Here is a 26,043-nt window from a genome sequence, read left to right as displayed (position 1 = left end):
AATAAATAAAAAATAAAAGAAAATTCCCTCAGAAAGTTTCCACCTCTGAATATTCTGCAAAATGTGCAACCCTACTCTTAAGAGACTTTTCAAACTTCCAAAATGTTCCCTTAGTCAGGCATTGATGTCAATGGGAGACTAAGTGAAAATACAACTTAAGTGGAACTTAGGATACATTCCTCTGAAATGCACTGAAGTGTAGACTGTTGTTTGAGCATCTCTACAAACCAACATTGTTATCTCTACAGTTTATTTTAGTTTCATGCTGTCACAATATTATTGTGACTGACATTCTATTAGACATGTTGTCAGGGCTTGTCAATGAGCACAGTGCTTACATCAGGAGACAATGACAACGTGGCATGACATGACAGCATTTGTTTTCAAATTGAACACAGTCAGAGGGGTCATGATTATTAGGCTGCATGTTGTGGATAGGATGAGACAGTACCAGTCTGCTAGCCTGGTTTAACCAGTTTGAATACTACACTCACCATTGTTTAACTTGAGCACAGCGTTCAGTCTGGTTTTACCAGGCTAGCAGTTTGCCAGGTATCTTGTGGTTAGTAACAGTGTCCATGATTGAGTCTTCGATTGAAGAGATTAAGATAAAACCGTCCAGTTTGAGTTTTTGTTGCAGCTCGTTCCAGTCGCTCATGAGTGTGTGAGCATGGTCCTACAGTGCTGTTTAGAATGAATGTTTTCCATATAGAGACCACATACACCGTGGGGGGTATACAAACAGTGGCTTTGGTAGCTACAAAAATATGGTCTGAACATAGAGATAGATAGAGGACTCCAGTGCCCAAAAGCCTGTTTTAGCATGGGCAGCGCTGCAGGTTGACATAAAGTGTAGTCAACTTTGTTCCAAGGGCAGAAAGAATGTGATTGGTTTAGGGCAAAACAAATCCGATTGGTTTCTAAAAGATCAATGGGCGGAGTTTAACAGATGCACTACTTTTAAAAACATGGCGGAGGTTTGAACTGAGAATCTTGTAAATAAAACCTTGAGTTAAAAGTTGTACCGTTTTTGAATCATTGTTGTGTTACAGTGGTCAGACAAATTTGACAATATCTCTAAGATACAACTGGCCTCCTGACTTGAAGCAAAGAGGAAAATGTAGCAAGCTAGCAGCAACATGCTAAGCTAAACAGGGGAAGCTAGCTAAACATTTAGCAACCACTTAGCTACTCATGTTGAATTAATAGAGCTACCTAGCTAGCTAGCTAGGTGTCAAATATACAAGTAAGTCAGCTAACATTTGCTTTATTGAAATGTTAAGTTGAATAAGCTACAATGAAAAAGAAAATGGGATGGACAGTTATGCTGTCCAGGGGGCAGCAATGTAAAATGCAAAGCTAAACAGAGCTAGTTGGCTAGCAGATAGCTATACTAACGTTGAGTCATAAAATAGAGTTAGCTAGCTAGGTCTCAAATATACCAGTAAGTCAGCTCCCATGTACTTTATCAAAATATTTAGTCAAATAAGCCCCCCACACCCCACGTCAATCCCACCCCAACAACGAGTATATAGTATCAGTTCTCTATGTCTGACAAGTAGTGTGGAGCTGCATCTCTGCGTATTGTTTCTTCATCCTACAGTATGTAATGTATTCCCAGTGAATTTGGTGATGTTTTTTTCCCGTTCAGAGAAATTTGTCATTAAAGTTGTAAGGTTTATGTCCCACCATACGTCCTGATATTACCAAGTTCTGACCAATATATAGAAACCAATCGAATTGTTCTGCCCCCTAAACCAATCAGATTCTTTCTTCCCTTAGAACAAAGTCGACTACTAAACTTTATATCAATCTGCGGCAGCGCCATTGAGGAATTTCCCCATTTTGAAGTAGTCAACTGAGTGGGATTTCCTATGGGTTAAGGAGGGATCACATAATTCCATCTAGGTCACCAGGAGGGATCAGACAATTAATTATACTCGTGAGCAAATTCCTTAACTGCGGGTGGCAGTTAATCGCCAACCTTGGCTTTGTTCAAACAACACACTCCAGGTGGCAGTTTGCACCCTTTCAGTTTGTTTGCTAACTCATAGAAGTAGTAGTAGAAGAAAACGGACTACTTCAAAATGGAGAGGGCCTCAATGATGCTGCCCATCCTCTCACAGACACCATAATGGGTCAGATACAATGATACGATGTCTATCTAAGTCTATGGGTCTGAATCATATGGTCTGTCCAACCTGTTTTTCTTCCATTGAAACATGCTGGAAATCACACCCAGTCCCCATCTGCAGGTTGAATTGCTGCCTGGGTGTAATTGGCTTGTTTTATTCCACATTATGTGGTTGGAGGAGAAGATATGATGACCTGTTTACTCTATGAAGAGACAGGCAGAAAATAGACACTTCAAAGCTATTATATGACCCCAAAAAGGGTTCTGCTAAACTGGCTAAAGTGACAACCCAAAAACTATGTGGTTGGTGGAGAAGATATGATGACCTGTTTACTCAATGAAGAGACAGGCAGAAAATAGACACTTCAAAGCTATCATATGACCCCAAAAAGGGTTCTGCTAAACTGGCTAAAGTGACAACCCAAAAACTATGACTCCTTAATATTATTCCATTCTATTATAAATTGGGTTCAAGTATAATGGCACCTCTTTAATACAAAGCCATGAGTTCTTTGGTTTTGGTAACCTGAAAAGGGAAGGGAATGCTTTCTTTTAGTGAAGTTTGTTTTGCAATTTTGGAGTTCTAAATGAATCATGAGATGTTTGTGACAAAATGTTGTTTATTGGGTTAGGGATGTAAAACAAGGCTCAAAGGAACAACATTTCTTCCGAACAGACATCATACAATCCTATTTTTCTTGGGGTTATCTTGGTTCCAATGCACATTAGATTTCAGAATTGAGTCCTGAGACCTTTGGGTTTCTGTGCCCTTTAAAACACATGCTGTACATATTTGCACTAACCAAGCTGAAAAAAACACACAAGATAAACCAAACATGTATTTAACTTAAGCGTCCTGGGTAATTTGGTTCATATCCACGGACCACAACGACATGTCTCTTTTTATTTCCTGAAATTGTTTGGAGTCATGTTGTAGCAATTTCAGTCCTTGAAGCAAACACTGGCATCATGACCTTAGCCACAATAGAGAGGAAAGAATAAATGTACACATTTATGTGTCCAAATATAGACCACACTTGCCAAAATGTTGGCTTCGCTCTCCATGATTGAAATGAGGGCAAACTTAATGAACTTTCCAAACTATGCAAATGAGAGCATCATGCCATGACTGAAGCGCGTTGCATAAGGGTCGTTCCATTTGATTTCATTCACTTTTTGATTTTAATGAACCTTTCCATACATATTTGCCCATGATGAAGTGGTCAGAAAGTTACATTTTGGACCTGAATGCTAAAACATTTAGGAGATGGAGGTGCTCAAAGTTTACCCATTTTACATACTGTACCCCACCCTACCATGAGACATATATGTCTTCATCACTGGAAAATATAAATGGTTGAGTTTAATATCAAGCTTACAAACAGGACTGTCATTTAATGTAAAATATCTAAAAACGCAAATGATAAACAATCGAATAGAAAATATATTTTAAAACATTCTTCCGGAAATGATCAAATAGTTTGACATCTCTGTTCATAAACTTTGAAATATAATAACAAACTCAATCGTTTATCTTTTCCAGAGATGAAGACATGGATGTCTTACAGTAGGATGGGGTATGCAAAATGGGTCAAATTCGAGGACCTCTATCTCCTAAATGTTTTGGCATTCAGGTCCAAAAAGTTACTTTCTGAATACTTCTACCTTTGGAAAAAATGTATAGAACGTTTCGTTCAAATCAAAAGGGGTGTAGTTGAACAGTGATTGAAATCGAATGGAACAACCCATAAAAGTAAGCTGGGCCATTTATAAAACTGTTCATTTCCAGACAAATAGATTTTGGATGGGGAAATCATTTTCAATTAACTTTGTCCTGGCCTTAAAATGTGTGTATTGCCTGACTTTTATCATACGCTTTATCTCAAGCAAATTAGAAAAATCTATTATGCAAAAACCTCTGTGTGTGTATGTGTGTCTTACTATCGTGCTGCACTTCAATCTTTTATGGCATTGCAGGAACCGAGTGCAAGGGTGCATGCAGGGACACTTGGTTCCCCATGAGTGCAAGGGTGCATACAGGGACACTTGGTTCCCCATGCCAACGTGTGTGCCCAAGCCCCAGGGGCATGAAGTGCAGCAACACAGGCATTTGATTGGTATTCATCATAACTTATTCATGTAGCTATTATCTCTGGTAAATTGCATACAGGTGCTGGCAGGTCAGACAGAGGCTAAACTACCTAATCCCCTTTGATTAATTACAACTTTTACAGTACAATATACAATACTGTAAATTAATAAGAATGTTAACATTGCATGAATGGTCATTGTGTGCTTCCAAATGCTTCATATAAAGAGCACTTTTTCAACAACCTTCACCTCCTTTAAATATTTTATGACACCCAAAATGATAATCAGCAGCAGCAGCCAATCTACTCATTCTCATATATGTTATTGCACTAATTGTTATGAGCATTTCATTTTTTTTTAAGAAGCAAACAGCTCTCAATGACCATACCATTTCCCACCACAGTAATTACAAGCCAGACACCTTCAGTGGTGTGGTACTAATGTATTTGGCAAGCTGTGGGGGTTAAAGCGTTACTGGGAGACACTAAACACAACGACAGACTTGCCTAAAGGTCAAAGTAAACAAGCAACAATAGGTTGTGTACAGTATGCTATTCGTGACATGTTGTCACCACCCAAGGCATTACGAAATTGTAATTACGAAATTGATGACAAAATGTTTTGGCTGTACTCGCAAAAAAACACACACGTTTCCATAACACCCATTTGATATTGAAGGGATGGTGAAATGTTTTTGGCTGGACTGACAAAAACACACCCATTTCCATTTCACAATTTGGATATTGAATTGAAGATAATTTTAAAGAGAAGATTCCAGTTGGATATCTTTTCAATCAATGCATTTACAACAATATATTCTCACCCTAGAGGTACATTTTGAATTAGCCTACAACGAAGACTTATGGACATGGAGTTTATGGTGCAATCAATTCCAACAGATGACAGATACTAGGCTAGCCATACTGTAGCTTCGTTCTGCCCTGCAATCCAGGTAGACCAGCCATAGCAGTGCACGCCCTCAAGTCTTCTGAGACAGAATGTGAAGCGTGCGACTACCCACTGGGCCTAGACAGACTATTGAACAGGAACTTAGCAAAAAGGAACAAATAAATCTATGGTTTTTCCATATATGAACATTTAAGATACATTTCCCACGTCCTCTCGCGCACCTCCTCTCCAATAGATGTCACTGTTGTAGAAAATAAAAAAAGGGCTCACTCCGCAAAAGGGTGTGCGCTTTGAAGGTTGTATTTATCTCGCTTAACGTCACGTTACAGTAGTACATTGGCGGAGTGATAACATCAGAAGTCATTGTTGGAGCCACACATCCTCACACTGACTGAGTTCAAAGAAGGTCTTGTTCTGTCGGGACAGGGTACGGCGCATACACCCGGTGCATGGCATGGAGTTCATATATCTCGGATCCCCCACAAATGCAGCGTGACAGTTCTAAAAACGTTTAATTCAAGGTCAATATTGGACTTCGATCAGCTGTAACCGCTGACATTATTGAGGATATTTATCTTCTTGTGGAAAAGGAATTGTATGAGCAGCGTCTTTTTACCGGTCGGCGGTGAGCAATGACATCTTTCACGGAAGAGGTTAACCTACGTTCTCAGTATCTAAAACAACAATTCGGACCAAGTTTTCAATTAAAAAATGTGCTATTTAGGAGAGGATATGTAACTAGCTAACTAACATAACACTGTAGCCGTGTCTTGAGCTCTCCATGTCCGGTAGGATAGCTAGTTCGTGTACCTTCAACGTGTCCTGCTTTCACGAATGGTGTTAGCCAGCTTGCTACAGTACCTGGAACTGCTGCATCCATCTCAAATAGCTAACTAAAGTTGCCTAGCTAGCCAGCCAATTGTCGAACATGGATATTTTGTGGGTCCTTTGGAAAACCAGTTGCTAGTGAGGAAAGTGTGTTCATTACACGCACACTTTACACGATTTCCAGCTCACTTTTTCCCCCCTAAATTATTTAAGTTATAAAAACGAATTTAAACATGTCTGTTCGCGTAGCTTTCCACTCACTCACTGGCTCCAAAAGTTTTCTGGAGCGGGGACTCCTACTTCTGGTGATAATGATATTTCTGGAGGGCACCGTACTGACGCTTGGAGCTGCCAGCTCACCGGACATCAGCGCTCAGGACAACACTGGAGGAGGACACAACCACCTCGACGACCACAGAGGGATAGCAGGCAGCCACGACCATACTAACTACACCTACTCAAAAAAGGCCTTCCCTGTCCTGTCTCTAGATTACCATCACATACAGGTGCCTTTCGAGATCTCTTTATGGGTGCTGCTGGCCTCTTTAATGAAATTAGGTGAGTTGCACTGTTAGTCTGGTTTATTTGGTTTGAGGTTCAGCTTGAGTTTTATTCTCATAGCCTATACAGAGAAAAAGTAAAGCACCCATGTTTCTCTTACCATTTCACTGAGGTGAGCAGGCAATCTAGGTGTTCGAAGAATGCCATTGATTGCAATTTCAATTCAGCATTATCAAGAGGAATGATGTCTTTCCTGATACTCAGATTTCATACCCTTTGAACCCCAATCAAATGTTAAAGTTCTAAGAAAACACGGTTTGTTCCCTAGCAGGGATTATGCCATGTGAGATGGGAAAGTACTACACATTGACTGGGCAGACTAAAGTCAATAGGTGATTATGGCGTGGTAGTCCATAATGTGACATTACCTTGTACTCTGTATAAAGATGTCACAGATAAACTGACTCAACAAGCTAGGGGACACTCATTGTGACAGGTTTAGGTGACTCTTGTATTGGTTGGACTTGTTTTCCTGTATTCTGCATAGTAAGTGTTCTTCCTGGGAATGATGAGCATACACTTAGGTAATGTTTTGAAGTGGAAGGTGCAATCAGTGCTCCTTGACACAATGATGTGATGCATGACTAAGCACATTGTTTTGGTTGCACTTTTGGGCATAGGCTAGACTGAAATCGTTGCAAGGTCTCATCAAGGGGACATCTTTGACCACACGGTTCTTATTAAAAGCTGTTTTGTTGACACAGGATGTCCTCTTCCCTTTTCCTTGTCACTGGTTGTGGTCCCCTCGCCGCTCCCTGTCTTTCTCTTTACTGCAATCATTTCATCTCGCACTGCTACTTCTCACCTCCTTTACTTGTTTATTGCTCTTCTTGCAGTGCTCGTCCCATCTCCGCTCCCTCATTCTTATCATGACCCTTCTCTTTTCTTCTCTCCCCTCTCTCACAACCTCGTTTACCACTCCCTCCCTCTCTCTTCTTCTCCTCTTCCTGTGTGCAGTGTGCTCTCCTCATGCCCCTGCAGTGTTCCCTGCTGCGTCCCCTACTGCCATTTGCTAAGAGCCAGCAGCCTGCTATTTCTCCGCAACATAATAATGAGCCTGGGTGTGTGTCAGCCTGTGGCCAGGCCAGAGAGGGACTGTCTCACTTACTCAGGGGGAGGCCCATGTCCTGGGGGAAGATGGGGAGAGCGCCAGGCAGCTGGGTGCAGTGGTTTGGAGGGAGTGAGGATGAGACAAGGTGAAGGTCGAGAGGGAGAAAGAATATGGAGAGGAAAGAGGGAGGGTGGTGATGGAAGTGGGAGAAAGAAAGACAGCAGGAAATAGGTAAAAGGGAGTATGTAGGAGAGCAAGGAAAGGAGGAGAGGGGCAGATGTGAAAGATTGAGTGAGCGTGAGCGAAACAAACAGGAACAGCAGTGACCTTCAGCTTCTGATTATGCTGAAACCCCTGTGTTTATAATCTGGCTTGACAGCTGCGCTGCTCAGCCCCAGCATCCTGCCTGTGTTCTGTTTTAAGCTTAAAGCTGCATCCATTATCTATTTCTAATGTTATTTTGCTGCCCTGTCAGACTGGCTTTGCTTGCTCTGGTCATTTTCTCCAATACTAGACTTCCTTCATTTTAAGAAGAAGGCCCTAAAATCAATATCCCTTATTCCCCTAAGCAATAGCTCTTCCTATATGTCAATATAACCTTGGGATACATTTGATTGTTGTAGCAGAGAGTGTAGTAAGGGAGAGATCCTCTGATTATTAAATGTTGTAGCAAGTGTGCCAACACTGATTTAGGTCTAAAGAGTACAGACCATATTGACTGATAACAATGTATTGACCTAGCTACACTTAACATTCAAGTCCTCAATACAAACATTGTTCACATGCGTTGTGGCCCACATTCAGGACTAACCTATGCTTTTACCTCAGCAGTCTGTACTGTACATTGGAAGACATGTATTGGACTTGACCTAGATCTCGGTCTCTCGTAAACGCTGTCTAACCATTAACAGAGGGAATGTGTGTTAACAAGCTATTAACAACATTTTAATTTTAATGTGTAATGCATCAAAGCACATGTAGTTTGGCGTTCAGTTCAACTACTAGACGATTGATACGCTAGGTAGAACCCTGCTTCTCCGAAGGGTCATGGTGGTAGTAGTATACAACACTAATAAAGAGAGGATAGGCTAATCAAAGCCAGGAATGTAGGTTGTTAACATTTTACATACAGTAGTGTTGATATGATTAGGCCTATATCTGAAGAGTTAGGCTGAAGACTAGATTACATTGGTAGGCCTACATTGCTTTGCAGCTCTGTTAGATCTACTCCTACAGTGTTTTTAGGCAACTGGTGACCAGGCAGGTACAATTACCTCTGATATATGCCTGGCGACTCAAGTTTGTCACACCTCCCATTTGTAATGCAAACATGGCAATTCAAACTAAAATGGAATGTGGCAGTGCCCTGTTCTATTCTCCTGAGAGCCCAAGTCCTACTCACCCACATTGTGGGCCGTTGGTCTAATCTGTGGCCAATATTTGTCTGGGGTGAACCAACTGCCACCTGGAACAGAGGAGCTTGAATGGAAATGGAAGAAAAATAGATGGAGAGAGTCTGTGCTGTGCTCTTTTCCACTTTGCTCACTCTTACAACACTCACTCACAATGCACAAGATTGCATAGTTGGCCCTTCAATGCACCTTTTGACTTAATATATCCATTCACATCACACAATGACATGCTGATGCTACTGTGTAAATACATTTGCATAGACAATTGTACTGCAATAAATAAAACCAAGGACACCGTTGTTGATTAGACAATTAATTTTGAAAAATAATAGGCCCTAGTCAAATGTTCCATTGATAAACCCCCCCAAATATCTCTCCTTTCCCCATCTCATGCAAGTCATGGCACAGGGTTGTTTTCTATTTTTGTATTGTCCTATTATTCATTATTCAGCTTCTCCTGTGGCTCAGCACCAACTGTCAGAGGAACAACTGCAGCAAGAGTAGCAGAGGAATGTTTCAGGCTCTATTCATTATTGATACACAGGCCATACTAAGCTCACATTGAGGCCACGTACATAGAGGGCGAGTTTCCCAAGGATAATATTGGATGTTGTAAGTCCACAACAATGCTTCAACTACATCAGGCGACCACTTTCAAGGTCTTTCAAAAAATCTATCTAGCTAATCTGTGCCTTCAGAAAATATTTATACCCCTTGTCTACGTACAATACCCCATAATGGCAAAGTGAAAACATGTTTTTTGAAATCTGCTAATTTTATTGAAAATGAAATACAGAAATATATCTCCTTTACATAAGTATTCACACCCCTGAGTCAATACACGTTAGAATCACCTTTGGCAGCGATTACAGCTTTGGGTCTTTCTGGGTAAGTCTCTAAGAAAGAGCTTTGCACACCTGGATTGTACAATATTTGCACATTTATTCTTAAAAAAATTCTTCAAGCTCTGTCTAGTTGGTTGTTGATCATTGCTAAACAGCCATTTTCAAGTCTTGCTATGGATTTTCAAGCTGATTTTTAAGTCACCTGAGTACAAATACCTAGGTGTCTGGCTAGACTCTAAACTCTCCTTCCAGACTCACATTAAGCATCTCCAATCCAAAATTAAATCTAGAATCGGCTTCCTATTTCGCAACAAAGCATCCTTCACTCATGCTGCCAAACATACCCTCGTAAAACTGACCATCCTACCAATCCTCGACTTCGGCGATGTTTTTTATAAAATAGCTTCCAATACTCTACTCAACAAATTGGATGCAGTCTATCACAGTGTCATCCGTTTTGTCACCAAAGCCGCATATACTACCCACCACTGCGACCTGTACGCTCTCGTTGGCTGGCCCTCGCTTCACACTCATCGCCAAACCCACTGGCTCCAGGTCATCTACAAGTCTCTGATAGGTAAATCCCCGCCTTATCTCAGCTCACTGGTCACCATAGCAGCACCCACCTGCAGCACGCGCTCCAGTAGGTATATCTCACTGGTCACCCCCAAAGCCAATTCCTCCTTTGGCTGCCTTTCCTTCCAGTTCTCTGCTGCCAATGACTGGAACGAACTGCAAAAATCACTGAAGCTGGAGACTCATATCTCCCTCACTAGCTTTAAGCACCAGCTGTCAGAGCAGCTCACAGATCACTGCACCTGTACATAGCCCATCCAACTACCTCATCCCCATACTGTATTTATTTATTTATCTTGCTCCTTTGCACCCCAGTATCTCTACTTGCACATTCGTCTTCTGCACATCTACCATTCCAGTGTTTAATTGCTATATTGTAATTACTTTGCCACCAGGCCTATTTATTAATTATTTTTCTACTGTATTATTGACTGTACAGTCGTGGCCAAAAGTTTTGAGAATGACACAAATATTAATTTTCACAAAGTCTGCTGCCTCAGTGTCTTTATATATTTTTGTCAGATGTTACCTTGGAATACTGAAGTATAATTACAAGCATTTTATAAGTGTCAAAGGCTTTTATTGACAATTACATGAAGTTGATGCAAAGAGTCAATATTTGCAGTGTTGACCCTTCTTTTTCAAGACCTCTGCAATCCGCCCTGGCATGCTGTCAATTAACTTCTGGGCCACATCCTGACTGATGGCAGCCCATTCTTGCATAATCAATGCTTGGAGTTTGTCAGAATTTGTGGGTTTTTGTTTGTCCACCCGCCTGTTGAGGATTGACCACAAGTTCTCAATGGGATTAAGGTCTGGGGAGTTTCCTGGCCATGGACCCAAAATATTGATGTTTTGTTCCCCGAGCCATTTAGTTATCACTTTTTCCTTATGGCAAGGTGCTCCATCATGCTGGAAAAGGCATTGTTTGTCACCAAACTGTTCCTGGATGGTTGGGAGAAGTTGCTCTCGGAGGATGTGTTTGCACCATTCTTTGTTCATGCTGTGTTCTTAGGCAAAATTGTGAGTGAGCCCACTCCCTTGGCTGAGAAGCAACCCCACACTTGAATGGTCTCAGGATGCTTTACTGTTGGCATGACACAGGACTGATGGTAGCGCTCACCATGTCTTCTCCGGACAATCTTTTTTCCGGATGCCCCAAACAATCGGAAAGGGGATTCATCAGAGGAAATGACTTTACCCTAGTCCTCAGCAGTCCAATCCCTGTACCTTTTGCAGAATATCAGTTTGTCCCTGATGTTTTTCCTGGAGAGAAGTGGCTTCTTTGCTGCCCTTCTTGACACCAGGCCATCCTCCAAAAGTCTTCGCCTCACTGTGCGTGCAGATGCGCTCACACCTGCCTGCTGCCATTCCTGAGCAAGCTCTGTACTGGTGGTGCCCCGATCCCGCAGCTGAATCAACTTTAGGAGACGGTCCTGGCGCTTGCTGGACTTTCTTGGGCGCCCTGAAGCCTTCTTCACAACAATTGAACCGCTCTCCTTCAAGTTCTTGATGATCCGATAAATGGTTGATTTAGGTGCAATCTTACTGGCAGCAGTATCCTTGCCTGTGAAGCCCTTTTTGTGCAAAGCAATGATGATGGCACGTGTTTCCTTGCAGGTAACCATGATTGACAGAGGAAGAACAATGGTTCCAAGCACCACCCTACTTTTGAAGCTTACAGTCTGTTATTCGAACTAAATCAGCATGACAGAGTGATCTCCAGCCTTGTCCTTGTCAACACTCACACCTGTGTTAACCTCTATGGGCTAGGTGGGACGCTAGCGTGCCACCCGTGGTGCACTCCATCAACAGCAGGTGCATTTCAAGAGCGGCAAATTTGAATCCAAATAAATGTCAAAATTCAAATTTTTCAAACATACAACTATTTTACACCCTTTGAAAGATAAACATCTCCTTAATCTAACCACGTTTTACGATTTCAAAAAGGTTTTACGGCGAAAGCATAAATTTAGAGTATGTTAGGACAGTACATTTACAAGAGTTGTGTGTAATGTTTTGTCAAGTCAAAGACAGGGTCACCAAAACCATAAAACCAGCTAAAATGATGCACTAACCTTTTACAATCTCCATCAGATGACACTCCTAGGACATTATGTTAGACAATGCATGCATTTTTAGTTCTATCAAGTTCATATTTATATCCAAAAACAGCGTTTTACTATGGCATTGATGTTGAGGAAATCGTTTCCCTCCAATAACCGGCAGTCAAGTCAGCGTCACAAATTAAATAATTAAAATGAGAAAACATTGGTAAAATATTATATTGTCATTTAAAGAATTATAGATTTACATCTCTTGAACGCAATCAACTTGCCAGATTTAAAAATAACCTTACTGGGAAATCACACTTTGCAATAATCTGAGCACTGCGCCCAGAAAAATACGCGTTGCGATACAGACTAGACGTCATGTTGGGGAGATCTAAAATCGAAAATACTATGTAAATAATCCATTACCTTTGATTCTCTTCATCAGATGTCACTTCCAGGTATCACAGGTCCATAACGAATGTAGTTTTGTTCAAAAAAGCTCATCATTTATGTCCAAAAATCTCCGTCTCGTTAGCACATGATGTAAGCCAGCCGGACTTCTCGTCATGAACGAGGGGAAAAAATATATTTCCGTTCGTTCAAACATGTCAAACGTTGTATAGCATAAATCATTAGGGCCTTTTTTAACCAGAACATGAATAATATTCAAGGTGGACGAATGCATACTCTTTTATAACGTATTGGAACGAGGGTACCCAACATGAACTCGCGCGCCAGGTGTCTAATGGGACATCATCGTTCCATGGCTCTTGTTCGGTCAGATCTCCCTCCAGAAGACTCAAAACACTTTGTAAAGGCTGGTGACATCTAGTGGAAGCAATAGGAAGTGCCAAAATATTCCTCAGCCCCTGTGTTTTTCAATGGGATAGGTTTAAAGGTAATACAACACATCAGGTATCCACTTCCTGTCAGAAAATGTCTCAGGGTTTTGCCTGCCAAATGAGTTCTGTTATACTCACAGACACCATTCAAACAGTTTTAGAAACTTTAAGGTGTTTTCTATCCATATATAATAAGTATATGCATATTCTAGTTACTGGGTAGGATTAGTAACCAGATTAAATCGGGTACATTTTTTTTTATCCAGACGTGCAAATGCTGCCCCCTAGCCCTAACAGGTTAACGAGAGAATCACTGACATGATGTCAGCGGGTCCTTTTGTGGCAGGGCTGAAATGCAGTGGAAATGTTTTTTGGGGGGGATTCAGTTCATTTGCATGGCAAAGAGGGACTTGGCAATTAATTGCAATTCATCTGATCACTCTTCATAACATTCTGGAGTATATGCAAATTGCCATCATAAAAACTGAGGCAGCAGACTTGTGAAAATGTAATATTGTGTCATTCTCAACTTTTGGCCACGACTGTATGTTTGTTTATTCCATGTGTAACTCTGTGTTGCTGTATGTGTCAAACTGCTGTGCTTTATCTTGGCCAGGTCGCAGTTGTAAATGAGAACTTATTCTCAACTAGCCTACCTGGTTAAATAAAGGGGAAATAAAAAATATGTAACTAGGCCACTCAGGAACATTCAATGTTTTCTTGGTAAGCAACTCCAGTGTAGATTTGGCCTTGTGTTTTTGGTTATTGTCCTGCTGAAAGGTGAATTTGTCTCCCAGTGTCTGGTGGAACACAGACTGAACCATATTTTCCTCTAGAATTTTGCCAGTGCTTAACTCCGTTTTATTTTTATCTTAAAAAATGACCTAGTTCTTGCTGATGACAAGCTTCGTATAACATGATGCAGCCACCACCATACTTGAAAATATGAACAGTAGATACTCAGTGATGTGTTGTCCTGGATTTGCCTAAACATAATGCTTTGTATTCAGGAGATAAAGTGCATTTCTTTGCCACATTTTTTTTGAAGTTTTACTTTTGTGCCTTATTGCAAACAGGATGCATGTTTTGGAATATTTTTATTCTGTTCAGGCTTCCTTCTTTTCATCTTGTCATTTAGGTTAGTATTGTGGAGCAATTACAATGTTGTTGATCCATCCTCAGTTTTCTCCTATCATAGCCATTAACTCTGTAACTGTTTTTATGTCATCATTGGCCTCATTGTCAAATCCCTGAGCAGTTTCCTTCCTCCCCGGAAACTGAGTTAGGAAGGACACCTGTATCTTTGTTGTGACTAGGTGTCTTGATACACCATCCAAATTGTAATTAATATAGTCACCATGCTCAAAGGGATATTCAATGTCTTTCTTTTTTTAATCATCTACCAATAGGTGCCCTTCTTCGCGAGGCATTGGAAAACCTCCCTGGTCTTTGTGGTTGAATTTGTTTGAAATTCACTGCTCCACTGAGGGATCTTACAGATAATTGTACGTGTAGGATACAGAGATGAGGTAGTCATACAAAAATAATGTTAAACACTATTGTTGCACACAGAGTGAGTCCATGCAACTTATTATGTGACTTGTTAAGCAAATGTTTACTCTCCTGAACTTATTTAGGCTTGCCATAACAAAGGGGCTGAATACTTACAGACTCAAGACATTTCAGCTTTTCATTTTTTTAATTAATTTGTAAAAATGTCAAACATAATTCCACTTTGACATTATGGGGTATTGTGTGTAGGCCAGTGACAATCTTAATTGAATCCATTTTAAATTCGGGCTGTAACACAACAAAATGTGGAAAATGAATGTGAACACTTTCCGAAGGCACTGTTGGCTACTCCATGCGAGAACCAGTTGTTTGAGAGCTGCATGTTGTTTCTGCCTGACAGATTATATTTTGCTCAAGCTAGGCTATTTGTGTGGCGCGTGTGTGTGTGGTAAATAATCTACATAACAAACTAACAGCTTCTAGAATTTGTCTTGATTGAAAAAAACAAAACAGATTCCCTCTCTTCAATCCATACTGACTGTATATAGATATACAGTGCATTTGGAAAGTATTCAGACCCGTTGACTTTTTCCACATTTTGTTACGTTACGACCTTATTCTAAAATGGATAAAAAATGTTTTTACCATCTTCCATCTACACACAATACCCCATAATGACAAAGCAAAAACAGGTTTGGACATTTTTGCAAATGTATTAAAAATAAAATCTGAAATATCACTTTTACATAAGTATTCAGACCCTTTACTCAGTACTTTGTTGAAGCACCTTTTGGCAGTGATTACAGCCTCTAGTCTTCTTGTATTTGGGGAGTTAATCCCATTCTTCTCTATAGATCCTCTCAAGCTCTATCAGGTTGGATGGGGAGCGTCGCTGCAAAACTAATTGTCACCCGATTCAGGAAACTAGGCAAATGTCGCAAGTCATGACTTCACAGGAGAGCTGTTTGAATGTAAACATTTTTTAAATATCAAAATACATGTTCTGGGCAGAAATGCCTTCTCAAACATGTTAACTTTCATGTGCCTTTAATATTAAACTTGTATGCTGTCTGTAAATACAAAAAATGGTTAAATTATGAGCCTAGTTGGTTTAGCCACAGAAAATGAGAGCAACCTTCCCACTTGCCATGATGATTGGCTGAGATAATGAGTGGGCTGGACATGCCTAGAGATGAGTTTGGATTGGTCTGCCATATAGCACGCGTCTGTCTATTGGAGTTGGTCAGTATTTCTAGGTAATCCTGTCAAACGCTGCTTTTTAAAAAAATGTATTGTGTAGTAAAACTGCATAAACCTAATGTCAAGTTCAAGTGTACTGTTAGCTAGCTATCGTTAGCTGGCTGGCTCGCTAGCTAACGTTATGGGTATGATCTTATTCTTTGTATCTCAGACACATTTGCTTGACTAGTTTATAGCCATAGAACCTGGTTGGTTAGCTACCTGCAGATGAATACAGGGTAGTAACGTCAAGAGTTGTGATTAATGTCCATTGTTGTCTCAACAAAAGACTCCACTAATTTTGTCAAAGTATTTTCATTTCAAGTTAGTGTACTGTTTGCTAGCTAGCGAACGTTAGCTGGCTGGCTCGCTAACTAACGTTATGTCTTGTGTTGGGATTCACAGTTTACCTAGCTAGCTATCTAGCTACATTTCTTAACAAAAGACTCCTCTTAGTGTGCCAATGTCGGCAACAAAGCTGCTGGCAACAACTGAATTACACACTGTTACAGTCACCAACGCTTTGGATAACATGAAAACTGCCTAACCAGCTCTGCTAGGGGGAGTAAAATGGTCATAGTGGGGCGTTCTCTCATTATGTGTCTGGAAGTAGCTAGCCAATGTTAGCCAGTTTTCTTGGGTGCTTGACTGTCATTGTGAGGTCAGAGCTTTCGGAACAACTTTCTTATTGGCCAGAGCGTCCAGTGTGCACTCTGAACGCGAAACGCTCTGAATTTACGAACGGACAATCTGACTGCACAGTTGCAGTCACCAACGCTCTGGATAACATACAGTAACAGCCTAACCAGCTCTGCTAGGACGAGTAATGTTCAGTGAGCTGTTCTCTCTTTCTCTCTCTCTCTTTCTTTAAAAAAAAATTATATATATATGTCTGGAAGTAGCTGACAAGTTAGTACAGAATGCACAGATCAACCCTTAAAGAGATGGGTGGGGCTAAGGCTTAAGAGGGTGTGAACAATCACCTGGAATCTCAAGTCTGAGGTCCTGAGCACTCTGGAGCAGGTCAATCCTGACTAATCTCCCAGTCCCTGCTGCTGAAAAACATCCCCACAGCACGATGCTGCCGCCACCATGCTTCACCGTAGGGTTGGTGCCAGGTTTCCTCCAGATGTGACGTTGGCATTTAGGCCAAAGAGTTCAAAAATTGTTTCTTCAGACCATATAATCTTGTTTCTCATGTCTGAGAGTCCTTTAGGTGCCTCTTGACACGACAGCCTGCTTGTAGTTTGCCATTTACTGAGGCGTGGCTTCCGTCTGACCACTTCCATAAAGGCCTGATTGATGGAGTGATGCAGAGACGGTAGTCCTTCTGGAAGGTTCTCCCATCTCCACAGAGAAACTCTTGAGCTCTGTCAGTGACCATCGGGTTCTTGGTCACCTCCCTGACCAAGGCCCTTCTCCCCCGATTGCGCAGTTTGGCCGTGCGGCCAGTTCTAGGAAGAGTCTTGGTGGTTCCAAACTTCTTCCATTTCTTGGTACCCTTCCCCGGATCTGTGTCTCGACACAATCCTGTCTCGGAGCTCTACGGACAATTCGTTCAACCTCATGGCTAGATTTATGCTCTGCGATGCACTGTCAACTGTGGGCCCTTACATAGACTGGTGTGTTCCTTTCCAAATCATGTCCAGTCAACTGAATTTACCACAGGTGGACTCCAATCAAGTTGTAGAAACATCTCAAGGATGATCAAAGGAAACAGGATGGCCTTTAGCTCAATTTCGAGTCTCATAGCTAAGGTTCTGAATACTTTTAAAGTACCAGTCAAAGGTTTGGACACACCTACTCATTCAGTTTTTTTAATTTATTTATTTATTTTTATTTTTTACTATTTTCTACATTGTAGAGTAATAGTGAACTATGAAATAACACATGGAATCATATAGTAACCAAAAAAGTGTTAAACAAGTCAAAATATATTTGAGATTCTTCAAAGTAGCCACCCTTTGCCTTGGTGATAGCTTGGCACACTCTTGGCATTCTCTCAACCAGCTTCATGAGGAATGCTTTTCCAACAGTCTTGAAGGAGTTCCCACATATGCTGAGCACTTGTTGGCTGCTTTTCCATCACTCTGCGGTCCACCTCATCCCACACCGTCATCCGTTCACCCACACCGCGTCTCACAAAGACAAAAAAATCTCAAATCTGGACTCATCAGACCAAAGGACAAATTTCCACCTCTCTAATGTCCATTGCTCGTGTTTCTTGGCCCAAGCAAGTCTCTTCTTAGTGTCCTTTTTAGTAGTGGTTTCTTTGAAGCAATTTGACCATAAAGGCCTGATTCACGCAGTCTCCTCTGAACAGTTGATGTTGAGATGTCTGATACGTGAACTCTGAAGCATTTATTTGGGCTGAAATCTGAGTGATAACTCTAAAGAATTTATCCTCTGCAGCAGAGGCAACTCGGTCTTCCTTTCCTGTGGTGGTCCTCATGAGAGCCAGTTTCATCATGTTTTTTGCGACTTCACTTAAACTTTCAAAGTTCTTTACATTTTCTGTTGACTAAACTTTGTCTTAACGTAATGATGGACTGTCATTTCTCTTTGCTTATTTGAGCTGTTCTTGCCATAATATGGACTTGGTATTTTATCAAACAGGGCTATCTTCTGTATACCACCCCTACCTCGTCACAACACAACTGATTGGCTCAAACTCATTAAGAAGGAAAGAAATTCCACAAATTAACTTTTAACAAGGCACACCTGTTAATTGAAATGCATTCCAAGTGACTTCCTCATGAAGCTGGTTGAGTGTGCAAAGCTGTCATCAAGGCAAGGGTGGCTACTTTGTTCAAGAAATCCAAATATATTTTATGTTTTGAGATTCTTCACTTTTTTTTGGTTACTACATGATTCTATATGTGTTTTTTTTCATAGTTTTTGTCTTCACTATTATTCCACAATGTAGAAAATAGTAAAAAAATGAAGAAAAACCCTTCAATGAGTAGGTGTGTCCAAACTTTTGACTGGTAGTGTGTGTGTTGTGTGTGCACATACAGTGCATTTGGAAACGATTCAGACCCCTTGACCTAGCACTATATATATATTTTCTTTTCACTGGCCTACTGATGTAGATTGACTGGCATGGAGGATTTCCAAAACCTCCCCTGGTCAGCGGGCAGCCCTGTAAGTCGAGCGCTGTTTGTTTCTTTTCAAGAGTTTATATTTGGAGTCCTGTGAGTCTCCTGTTTTTAGATTTTGTTTCTACCACAAATGGTTCACTAAAAGATCAAGGCACTCTTTCAGAAGGTTTAAGAGGCCGTTATCTACAGTAAACAACCTGAGAGGCGGACGGCACAACTGGCAGTGGGTGTACTGCGCCGCATACTGTATCAGTGCACAATGGAAATATTGTACTTCACAAAACAATATAATTTATTACTACTGGAATCGTGGCCTGCCTATGGAAACCATAATTAGATGAGGCCTAATAATTTTACAACATCAAACCCAGTCACCTTGTTACAATCACCTTGAGTTGTCAGGAACAGGGAGTGGCCTTAAAGTATAGTAGGATAAATGGCTCTAGTGGGCTCAAATCTCAGGTTTGTAATTTTATCTCAGTTTGCTCAAGGTTGGTTTTCTGCTTAAACATAAGGAGATATATGCCTTACAAATGAGTAGGATATAATGAGATCTGTCCTACATAATCCGTTTATCTAAGCACTGCTTCTAGCATGAGTATTTAAAACTTAATTACAGGACACGACTCCAGTGTACGAAGAGTAAAAGCTTGCGCATTAGGTGGTCTTTAGCACACAGCTGAGTAATGTGACAGTGAAATCAGAAGATGCAACCGTTGCCTTATTTGTCAGTGGCCTTCAGACCTAATATTTAATGACTGTGAAAGTCTGGGAGAGATAACAAGTAGGCCTAATATCATTAACTAAAACGACACTCCCCTTTCCTGCCAAAGTGTTACGACTTTCAATGTTTTCCCATTATTTGCTTTTATGGCTCATTTGCTTTTTTCATCCCATCGACATAGGCTAGACAAGTTTTTTGACTATGTGTTACCAGGGTATTCACATAGGTTGATTGTCCATATAAAGTAATATCCTAATTGAATAGGGTTCATCGTCATCTTGGAGATACAGACCTACAATTATTGCAGTGAATAGTGTTGGATAGCCTGCGCTTTAGTTTAGTCTGTCTCAAACTCAAGTGGGTAGTTGCATGCAGCTATCTCGGCAGCATATCACATCGCCGCAGATTTTGTATTTCAGTTCAGAAATATGAGGCAGAGACGGGCTACATCAAATGGTTCAAAAAATGCTGAGTAAAGAGAGAAACATGAAGGGAGGTGGAGTGTGAGTAGCAGCTACGTAGAAAAATACATGTGCGTAAAATTACACCTGAGCAGAACGTGATCCAGATTCCATTTACATTTTACATTTTAGTCATTTAGCAGACGCTCTTATCCAGAGTGACTTACAGTAGTGAATGCATACATTTCATGTATTTTAATTTTTTTTGTACTGGCCCCCCATGGGAATCGAACCCACAACCCTGGCGTTGCACACACCATGCTGGCGTTGCAAACACCATGCTCTACCAACTGAGCTACAGGGAAGACCAGATCCGTAGCTTTGAGAAATATTTCCAGAGGGGCAGGGGCGAAAACTCTGTATTAGCAGCCATGGCCTATTAAAACATGTTTTTTTTTATCCCAACATGGTGTCAGTTTGAGGCACAGTAATGAAACAGAGGAAATATGATAAGCACCAGAAAGGAAATAAGGTTTAGAAGGGACATTCCATTGACCCCACCATGGCTTATCAGTACCATGCTTCTCACTGAAGTGCGCTTATCCATAACATCCATCCATATGGCGAGCCTGTGTTATCGGTGTCAGCGGTGGGATACCTGATCCCAATGTTCCCCCATGTACCACCTTATCTCAAGCTGTGATATGTACTTGCCACTGAAGAGTGTGAATACTGGAGGCCATGATTGGAGTATTCCGCTATAGCAGGGGTGTCAAACTCATTTTGCCCCGGGGGCCGCATTCGGTCTTCAACGAGTTCCAGGGGGCCGCACTGAAAAATCGTCCTCTGTCATTTTTGGAATTTTCGGTGCTCCCTGACTGTCTAGCTTTCATTTCTGTGATTTGAAAAAAAAAAGAGAAAAAAAAGAGTATTTTGCTTTTATTTACTCAAACCACAGAGGGCTGTATGTTTGACACCACCGTGCTAGAGAATGTGTCAGCTGTCTGCAAGTTGGTTAGGAGCTTCAGGCACATCAACAGTGCCTCCAAAGTTTAGTCCTAACCGTTGGCGGAAATGTGAAATAAGTGATCATTTTCTGAAAGGAGCTCAACCATATAGTGTAATACAGTATGTCCCGACGGACAGGAGCCAAGTGAAAGGGCCTTTTTATAACTACATTTCTTTCAGCGTTGCTTGCTACCTGTCCTCTATTGTTTGTATTGTCTTAAGCCTTTGGGTGTGACCTAGCTAGGAGGCCTAACACAGACCATTGGAGGTGAAAGAGCTCCTTGTCCAGGGGCAATGAGTCATTCACTTCCTGGAATGCCAGTCTTCACACAAACTGGGGTAATTTAGCATTCCAGTCCTGAATTGACGGTTTGGTCTCTGGCTGTTAGCTGTTAGCGGTTGCAGTCTTAATCACTTCAGTCCATCCAAATATGACCGGTCTGCCCTTTTTCCTGCAGGCCTCGTCTTATTTACTCAAAATGATCTGTAATGAAATTGCTCTGAAGACTGGAGTTTATCCTTGAGATACACAACGTTCAAAAGTTTGGGGTCACTTAGCAATGTCCTTGTTTTTGAAAATGAAAATAACATCAAATTGAACAGAAATACAGTGTAGACGTTGTAAATAACTATTGTAGCTGGAAACGGCTGATTTAAAAAAATATATTTTTTATTTATTTCATGGAATATCTACATAGGTGTACAGAGGCCTATTATCAGCAACCATCACTCCTGTGTTCCAATGGCACATTGTGTTAGCTAATCCAAGTTTATCATTTTAAAAGGCTAATTGATCATGGAGTGGGGCCTCCCACTCCTCTTTCTATTGTGGTTAGAGTTAGTTTGCGCTGTTCTGTGAAGAGAGTAGTACACAGCGTTGTACAAGATCTTCCGGTTCTTGGCAATTTCTCGCATGGAATAGCCTTAATTTCTCAGAACAAGAATAGACTGACGAGTTTCGGAAGAAAGTTATTTGTTTCTCGTCATTTTGAGCCTGTAATCGAACCGCAAATGCTGATACTCCAGATACTCAACTAGTTTAATGCTTTAATCAGCACAACAATTTTCAACTGTGCTGACATAATTGCAAAAGGGTTTTCTAATGATCAATTAGCCTTTTTAAAATGATAAACTTGGATTAGCTAACACAATGTGCCATTGGAACACAGGAGTGATGGTTGCTGATAATGGGCCTCTGTACGGCTATGTAGATATTCCATTAAAAATCAGCCGTTTCCAGCTACAATAGTCATTTACAACATTAACAATGTCTACACTGTATTTCTGATCAATTTGATGTTATTTTAATTGCCAAAAAATTTGCTTTTCTTTCAAAAACAAGGACATTTCTAAGTGACCCCACACTTTTGAACGGTAGTGTAGATGCTTTACTAAGTCATTGCAACAGGTTGTAATAGCCTTGAAACAGAAACCTGCTCGTTTTTATAGTAATGTGTATATACTTGTTTTAGGGCCGCACAATTCATCGAATTCACATCAAAATCACAATATTGACTTGTGCAATATCCATATCGCAGTGATGCATATTGCATGCAAGATTTTGAAACATCCATTTTTATAGTTTAGTGTGGGCATCTCTTTCTCCATCCTCTTGAGGCTACTGTCACCCAAGCAATGCAGTTCCTCTTCCTCCCTGTTATATTCACTATATGTTTGTATGCTGTTCTGTTCTGTCAAATGCAGTCAACAGGATTGTTCCAAAAAAGAATGATGCTGCTTTTCACTTTTCTTATTAATTAATCTAAATCATTCTATTTCTATGATTACAAGTGTTTGACCCATATCGCAAATCAAATCACCAATAATTTTTTATTCGCAATTTAGATTTTTTTGTTGTTGCCCATATCGTCCAGCCCTAACCTGTATAATAGACACTCTTTACATTACATAGACTGACCAGGTGAATCCAGGTGAAAGCTATGATCCCTTATTGATGTGACCTGTTAAATCCACTTCAATCAGTGTGTAGATGAAGGTGAGGATTTTTAAGCCTTGAGACTTGGATTGTGTTTGCCATTGAGGGTGAATGGTCAAGACAAGATTTAATTGCCTTTGAATGGTGTATGGTAGTAGGTGCCATGCGCGCTGGTTCGAGTGTGTCAAGAACTGCAACGCTTCCGGGTTTTTCACGCTCGGGGATCTGTCGTGATCACCTTGCGGGATACAACTCAACCCATGGGAGCCCCCTGACAATATCAGAGGGTCCCACCATTAGGTCATGGGCCGTAGGCCTGACGGACACCAGAAGTGACCGGCTTAGGCTGCTAGCACTCAGCGATGGAAGGGCCGCATCAACAATAGCCCAAGGGAACGACTTCCATCACAGAAGCCATCATCCCCAATAGGCGTAGGTACTAAGAGCCGCATCAACAATAGCCCAAGGGAACGACTTCCATCACAGAAGCCATCATCCCCAATAGGCGTAGGTACTAGCGAAACGCACTGTCTTTTTCTGGTTTCTTATGAAGCCTAGAGACTGAATATGGGACAGTAGCATGGATGTGTGTAATGCTGCTTGCCACCAGCCAATCGTCTGTATTAGCCGGCGGCTCGTGAGCATTCGGAGTTTGTAGACTGAGGTGCTTGCTGAGGGCACGTAGGTCTAGAATGGGACGCAAAGTCCCATCCCTTTCCGGAACTAGAAAATTCTGTCTGTACTAGCCGTCCTGGGTCTTGCCTGCTTCTGGAGACTGGAGGATATTTCCTCCCTCAACCTGAGCTGAGGTCTCGGGAACAGTCGACGTGATGATGCTGCAGAAGCATGGGGGGATGCACAACAAACTGTAGCTTGTGCCCTGATGTCACTGTTTGCATGATCCAAGGCGACACTACGCATGCGCACCATTGGTCGAAGCAGACGTCAAGCGTTCCGTGAAGTAACATATGAAAGGGGCGGGACGCCACGTTGGAGACTTTGAGAGATTTGGTTCTTCTTCCATTTCCACCAGTCTTGATAACCGTGTGTCTGAATGTGGGGAAGGGACACTTTTCATCGAACTCCCATGAGGGACACCCGTAAACACTTGGGGTTGAAGAAAAACTGTGTTATGTCAAGGTTTGCCTAAAGACCGGCGCACTCTGGGTACAAGGACTCCGGCGATCAGTGACGTACACTGATTGGCAGTGCCACCTGGGGGTACTATTGTCACAACAAGCCTCACTCGGTTTAGGCAGTAAGATGCGTTCTGGTAACCGGCTGTCACCCAGGGCTGGCCGCATGCAATAAAAAAAAAATAGACCCAGGGAAAATGTTTTATCATGGAGGTTACCCTACCGACCAGTCATGGTTACTGGCGACAAAGCACCTTGTAACCTAGCTGGGAATGGGACAGACAGCTCTGAAAAACAGACCCCTTTTGTGGTAAGACGAGTGATTCGTAATTGAATCTAATTCTCAGGAATGAAAAGCGCTGACCTGGAGAAAGACCGCTCATTTTGGGATTCATATGAACCACAAACTGTGTGTTGGATAATAGCATGGTCGTGTCCAACCTTGCTTGTTCCCTCGACTACGCTACCCACCACCAATCGCCTACAGAGCCCATAACCTGTATCACAAGACACGTCATAGGGACTAGTGAACTACAGGCAGGAATCACTAATGAATCCCAGTAATGAGCCACCCATGGGGAGAGGTGCCCCCTTGTGGACAGAGTGATATACCCCATAAACATCATAGAACGCAGAGTACCAGAGGGCCACTAAACATGGGACAAGCTTCTAACACATGTTGTGCTTCTGTTAGACTGAATAGCCTGCATGAAACCCGGCCCCCTTATGTGTTACGGCAATGGCTGATGTAGTACCCCGTTTGCCGTAACAAAATGTAGAAGCACTGTCATCACAGCAATGTTTAGTGTTTTGAGGAAGCGTGCACTTGGCATGCTGTCTGCAGGAATATCCACCTGAGTTGTTGCCAGATAATGAATGTTGATTTCTCTACCATAAGCCACCTCCAACTTCCTTTTAGAGATTTGGCTGTACGTTCACCCGGCCTCGTAACCACAGACCACATGTAACCATGCCAACCCAGGACCTCCACATCCGGTTAATTCGCCTGCGGTATCGTCTGAGACAGCTGATGAAACTGGGTTTGCACAACCAAAGAATTTCTGCCCAAATTGTCAGAAACCGTCACAGGGAAGCTCATCTGTGTGCTTGTCATCCTTACCAGGGTCTTGACCTGACTGCAGTTCGGCGTTGTAACCGTCTTCAGTTGGCAAATGCTAACTTTCGATGGCCACTGTTGCTCTGAAGAAGTGGGCTCTTCACGGGTGAATCCTGTTTTCAACTTTACCGGGCAGATGGTAGACAGCGTGTATGGTGTCGCAAGGGTGAGCAGTTTGCTGATGTCAACTTTTTGAACAGTGCCCCATGCTGGCGGTGGAGTTATGGTATGGATAGGCATAAGCTAATGACAGGACAACAAACACAATTGCGTTTTATCGATGGCAATTTGAATGCACAGTTACAATGACGACATCCTGAGGCCCATTGTCGTGCCATTCATCCTCTGCCATCACCTCATGTTTCAGCATGATAATGTTTTGCCCCATGTTGCAAGGATCTGTACACAATCCCTGGAAGGTGAAAATGTCCCAGTTCCATGGCCTGTATACTTACCAAACATGTCACCTATTGAGCATGTTTTGATGCTCTGGATCGACATGTACGACAGCGTGCTCCAGTTCCCACTAATATCCAGCAACTTCACACAGCCATTGAAGAGGAGTG

At 41.7% G+C, this 26,043-nt stretch overlaps 1 protein-coding gene across 1 annotated transcript in view; it reads left to right on the top strand.

Moving 5' to 3' along the window:
• Nucleotides 1-5,092: 5,092 nt before the first annotated feature.
• The window catches only part of LOC106605147 (sodium/hydrogen exchanger 1), a 53,639-nt gene continuing 32,688 nt past the window's right edge, over nt 5,093-26,043 (top strand). The window contains exon 1 of the mRNA XM_014200499.3: nt 5,093-6,520. Coding sequence (XP_014055974.1) covers nt 6,196-6,520 — 325 coding nt within the window. The 5' untranslated portion in view covers nt 5,093-6,195. The remainder of the gene's footprint in view (nt 6,521-26,043) is intronic.

Source organism: Salmo salar, chromosome 05, assembly GCF_965601325.2.
Source record: "Salmo salar chromosome 05, fSalSal1, whole genome shotgun sequence".
Lineage (NCBI taxonomy): Eukaryota > Metazoa > Chordata > Actinopteri > Salmoniformes > Salmonidae > Salmo > Salmo salar.
This window is presented reverse-complemented; position numbering and strand designations above follow the sequence as displayed.